General features: G+C 59.0%; 1 protein-coding gene across 1 annotated transcript in view; it reads right to left on the reverse strand.

Moving 5' to 3' along the window:
* Positions 1 to 5489, reverse strand: part of ROR2 (ROR family WNT receptor 2) — a 73247-nt gene that overhangs the window by 4979 nt on the left and 62779 nt on the right. The window contains exons 11-13 of the mRNA XM_027766123.1: positions 5445 to 5457; positions 3735 to 3980; positions 609 to 811 (exon numbers count right to left, since the gene is read on the reverse strand). Of these exons, the coding sequence (XP_027621924.1) occupies positions 609 to 811; positions 3735 to 3980; positions 5445 to 5457 (462 nt within the window). The remainder of the gene's footprint in view (positions 1 to 608; positions 812 to 3734; positions 3981 to 5444; positions 5458 to 5489) is intronic.

Here is a 5489-nt window from a genome sequence, read left to right on the forward strand (position 1 = left end):
CGCGCCCCCCCCCCCCCCCCGTCCCAGTCTCTTTCTCTCCCAGTCCCAGAAAGAAAACAAGAGCGGCCCGCAGATGGTGTGGTAATTCAGGCACTGAACTCCCACATGGCCGATCATGGTTCAAGTCCCAGAGCTGGTGGCTTACTTTCACACTTTCTCTCTCTCTGGCGAGCACATGCTCTATAGCAACTTAAAATAGCAGTAAATAAAGTGAAATAAGTAATTCTTTTATGAAAAGAGAAGAAAAACCAAACGAAAACAGACTGCTGGCTGAGCCTGTGGCCTAGTGGTTAAGGAAGCCGGATCCACATGCCCGTATCCCAGCACTGGCCTTCTCCAGGTGCATGCACGTGTGCACCCAAATCCTGGCAGGATGGAGGAATGGGGCGAGGACCGCAGCGTGACCACCCCGCGGGTGCCCTCGCCCTCTCCTCTCTCCGCCTCTCTAGTGAGTGCATGTACTCTGACAGTAAACTATCTAGAAATAAGAATTACATGTTACACAGCGTAATCAGGAAACCCAACCACACACAGATAACCAGTCCCCGGGACGGCACCCCGGAGGCCCCCCGGAAGCGCGGCTGGCCAGGCTGCACAGACACGGAGACCTGCTTATGCTGGCTCATGAGGGGCATCTCCATGTCCTGGCTGGGCGAAGCCACCAGCTGCCGCCGCTGCGGGGTGGACACCAGGGCCTTCTGCTTGTTGCGGCACATGCAGACCAAGAAGAAGAGGCAGGCGACGACCAGGGGGATGGCGATGCTCGGCACCAGGATGTACAGGATGCCCATCTTGCTGCTGTCGCGGGGGCCTGGGGACAATTGAAGGCTCCGTGAGTTCCCGGCAGACAGCCCCTTCCCACGCCAAGCTCTCCATCGGCTCAGCCCCGCCCCCAGCCAAGACGTTTATGTGCAAGTGGACGGCCAGGGCGTCGCACAGCGGGCCAGGTCCCCACCCGAGCCTCAAAGCGGCACGACCACAGGCTGACGTCTTAACACTGACAGTCCACGTCATCCCCCCGAGGCTTGGGTGCCCCGGAAACGTGTCCACTGGGTCTCCCTGGCTGCTACCGCTGATGACACGGGGGAGGGGGGTGGGGAGTGGCCCGGCGGCCTACGCTCTGTGAACGGAGCACGTTGCGGGCATTAGAAATGATCCTCTTCCTTGCTCCACGTTTTAATGCTTTTTGCACACTTCTGTCCCATAAACTTACTCTTAGGGAATGATTAGAAATGCACCTGATTTAGGAGAGCAGGGGACACAGGCGTTTGCCCGCGACACCATGCGGAAAGGCTCTCGAGCTCTCGGAGGATACATGCCAGACCATCCAGGGCCGCCTGGCCTCAGTCCTACGTCTCCCTCTGCAGGATTAACAGGAAATCGCAGAGCGGCACGCCGGGGGCCAGGGCAGGCCCTGAAGGCAGCCTGACAGCAGGTGAGTGGGCGGAGGCTGGCTTCCCCTCTGCACCACCCTGTGACCATAACCAAAGGGGGCTGATGTCTCCTGGTGTGTGAGGACAAGTTTACATCCCAGGGGACCCAGGCTCTCTGCTTTCTCCTTAGCCTGCAGCTAACACCCAGGCTTCCAAGGCCTGAGGATGGGGTCAGTGAGCCCCCACCTGGAAGCAAGCAGGTGACTGCTGGTCAAGGTGACAACTGGAAGAGCCCGTTCGGGTCTGGACAAGAGCACTCTGCTGACACCTTGGGAATAAAGCACACTGCCCCCAACCCAGTCTTGACTCACGCCTGTCCCCAGAGATAGATAAATTTTAAAAAAGCACAAGAAACATTTCTCTCTTGTCCCCCTCCCAGGAACTCTCCTCCTGAAAAGGCCATACAGAGAATGTTCCAGAAGCCTTGGGGCAGGCAGTGGAGGTGCCGGCTCATTTCCCATCACTAGGGCAAGGGGGAGATTCCGCATCCCTCATGCCACCCTCGGGGCTGTGTGTGCCCTCCACACATGGCATGACCACGTTTTCTCTCTACAATTATGGAAGAGATGTGCTTATTATGAAAACACTGCAGAACTAGAGCCGTGGGGCTGGAGAGTGAGCGTGCCGACCTGCCCTTTCTCCGAGGAATGCCGCGTTAACGGGCTGGTCACCAACTTCTTCACGTCTATTCTGGGTTGAATCACAAGATTACTGATACTCAACGCTTCTGATAAAGCGTACCTTCAAATGGATTTTTTAAAACAGGATTTAAAATAAACTCTGCTTAAAATAATCCTATCATCCTATTTTCTTGCTCCTTTTTGTGGCGAGATAAAATCTCTTAGACGATATCGCATGTCGGAAGAGAGACCGGCGTGTGCTTTGACCACCACACACGAGCCCGCCAGGGGACGGACTTCGCTCTCCGAGTCGAACCCACGCCTCGTATGCACTGACTCGCAACGACGACCTTTGCCCTCCCGCCCTGGAAGTGCAGGGATTTCTTCAATGTAAGATTCTGGAGTTCCCAGGTCAAAAACGTACACATTACTTATACAAGTAGCACCGCTCACTGTGAACACATCTGCTCTAACACGGTGCAGGTGGGGAGTCACAGGTGGATGGGCATCTTTCCAGAACTTCACACGGCAGCACGTGTGCTCACGCACATGCTCACACGTGTTTACACACGTGGTTCCACGCATTTGCCCCAAAGAGACAAAGCAGTAGACACGACGGCGGGCCCACCGCAGCCCCGCCACCCCGCTTTTCCCTCCCGGGCCTGGCGGAGCCCTCGCTGCAGGGCAGTGTCCCGGCTGCGGGCTCCAGGGCGGCCGGACTACGATTTAAGGGCTGACGTTTTCATTCTTAGCCCTGGTCCCTGTAAGAACACCTGTGCCCGGAGAACTGCATTTGAACTACCAAGCCCAAGGCAGTGCCAAATTTGGAAGTCAAGTCACACTTCAGGAGGGCAAGGAACGCCAGCCTCCACTCCTGCACGGCAGGGCAGAGCGGGGCCTTGTGTGCTGGGAGGAGGGCCCCAGGGATCTCGAGTCACAGTCACTGATCAGCGCACGGTGCATCTCGGGGACCTCGGCCGCCTGCAGCGTGAACTGCACGTGTTTGAGATGAGGCCGTAACTGTGGAGGCGGTCAGCCAGAACCACTGCGGCTGTGCTTGAGGGAGCAGACATTCGTGGGGACTGGCTACGAGGTCTGAGCCCCGGGGCGCCGGACGGAGGCACGGCAGCAGAACGCCAGGCTCTGCGGGCCGGCCCCCACGGGCACGGGCCTGGTCTGTCCTGAGACCTCCCTCAGTGCACCTACCACACACTGCCCTGCCGGGGACCCGTTACTAGGGCTGGCAGAGGCTGTGGGGGCGTCGGCTTTGGGACCCAGTTGGGGTGCTGCCTCTGTTGCTTCCCCTCTTTCTCTCACTCATGGAATAAATAAATAAATGCACTTTAAAAAGAGCGCCGAATTCCATTTTCTTCTCGCCTCACCAAATCTGTGTGTGACAGCTGACAAGCAGCAAGGAGCGGAACAGCTGGGGTCGGAGGGAAGGTCGCGCAAGGGGAGGGAAGGGCTGGCAGAGGCCAGTGTGTGGTCAAACGAGGGGTGCTGTGCACACCCTTCTCCAGGCTGTTTGTTACAATGTCCTCTAATGACCAGACAGTACTGTCATAACCAGGCCCCACGAGACCGAGGCACCCCCAGGGCCCCGGCTCCCAGCGCTGCTCAACACAGAAGGCTCCGACACAGCCACACCCAACAAACACTTCACAAGAGAGGGAGTACGTACTGCAGGCGGGCACGGCACACAGTTCCACGCGCACGTTCGCATTCTGCGTGAAGCACCACGGGCCTTCCATCTGGCCGCCGGGGTTCCGGCAGTAGGCGTGCCCCCCTCCGAGCTCGGGGAAGTCTGCGCTGGACAGGTGGTGGCTGTGGGGGTGCTGCAGGGCCCACGGCTGGCACTGGTGCCCTGACTTGGTGGTGCTCACGGTCCCTCTGTAGTCTGCGCCCGAGCCGTTGTAGCACTGGTGGTCTGAAGAGGGCACGGGTCAGGAGGAGGGATGTCCAGGCAGGGCCCTCCTCAGGGACACAGCGCACCCTCCTCCCACGACTTCAGAAAGAGCAGAACCACTTTGCCCCGAGTACCCGAAGTGGAGTTTCGGAAGACCAGAGGGTTTCATGGAACTTCCAAGAAAAGCGCATTATGAGTAATGACTTAATGAAGTCCCAAAACCACGAATTAAGTTCAGGGCAACCGGGGACATACACGGGGACTTCAAAAAGTCCGGGGAAAAATAAGATTAAACGCAAGCTGATTTTCATGCAAAATATGCTGGAACCATGTGTGGCTTACCCATCACATGCACTCCCCATCCATTTCCAAAGACCCCGTAGGTGGGGAGCATCCCCACCAGAAGTCAGCCACGGCCCTGAAGCCTCCTTGGAACCCACCAGGCACCCCTGCTCCGCTGCTCCCCAACCCCTGACCCAGCCAGAAACAAGATCGAACAGAGCAGCAGAAAGGGCAGAGCCCCGCCCGCCGTGAGCTGGGAGGCCGCCCTCGCAGTGGCGGGCAGGAGCAGCCATGCAGAGCGCTATGCGTCCTCCCCAGAGGAGCCGGCTGCCCCTGCCTCCGTGCCATGTTCACACAGCATTTCCTGTGGGCCGGCCGCCCAAGGCCTCTCCTCGCCGTGACCCTTTTCATTTCTGTTCCAACAGCACAGGGCTAGCACCGCTGTGGGCCCCATGGACTGGCACATGGACATGCGAGCACTCTGGCTAGGGCTGCAGCTACTGGCCCAGCAGCAGGGTCTCCACAGACAGTAGGCCTGCATGCCAGGCCCTGACTGCTCTGCTAAGGGGCCTGTCTTCTCCTACAACCCCCAGACCAAATGAAGAAGCTAGACGTAGCCCAGGAGCCCCGGGGAAGGTGCACCTCCCCAGTCTCACCCCTAGAAACTTAGAAGGATACCCACTCCTGCACCTGCCCTCACTGGCTGTGGCCATCCCTGTCAGGGCTCCGGACCCGGGGCTTCCTAAGCCTCCAGAGCAGGGGCGCTCTGCTCCCAGGAAGCAGGGAGGTGGGGAGTTCTTCTTTCCTTTGGGGCGATCAAACAGGCCACCCCCAGGCCTTAGGCCTGTAAAGCTCAAATGCCCCCAACACCTCTTCGGGGATCTGTGGAAAGGTGCCTGGAAAGATGGGGGACCTCCTCGTCTGGGGAGCCTGACGGACACACGTCCTCCTGGGCAAGGACCCTGGGGGAGGGGAAGCTGAGATTCCAGAGGACTGGGGTGGGAGCTGAGGGCCCGGGATTCCCAAAGCCCCAGTGTTTGCTGGGTCCCTGGTGGGTCTGGGAGCTGGGCCTCGCTCCTCCAGTGCTCCCTGCAGCCTTTGCTCAACAACTCCAGCCCCTCCCAGTTAGAGCCCGGAGACCCCAGGCTCAAGGAGGTGGAGCCCTGACCTCAGGTTGCCAGGCCTGCAGGGCCTGATGACTACAAAATCCCCGCTCCTCAAACGCCTGCCCCTTCCCCCCTCCCCCCC

The sequence above is a fragment of the Tupaia chinensis genome, unplaced genomic scaffold (genome assembly GCF_000334495.1).
Source record: "Tupaia chinensis unplaced genomic scaffold, TupChi_1.0 Scaffold141173_1, whole genome shotgun sequence".
Classification (NCBI taxonomy): Eukaryota; Metazoa; Chordata; class Mammalia; order Scandentia; family Tupaiidae; genus Tupaia; species Tupaia belangeri.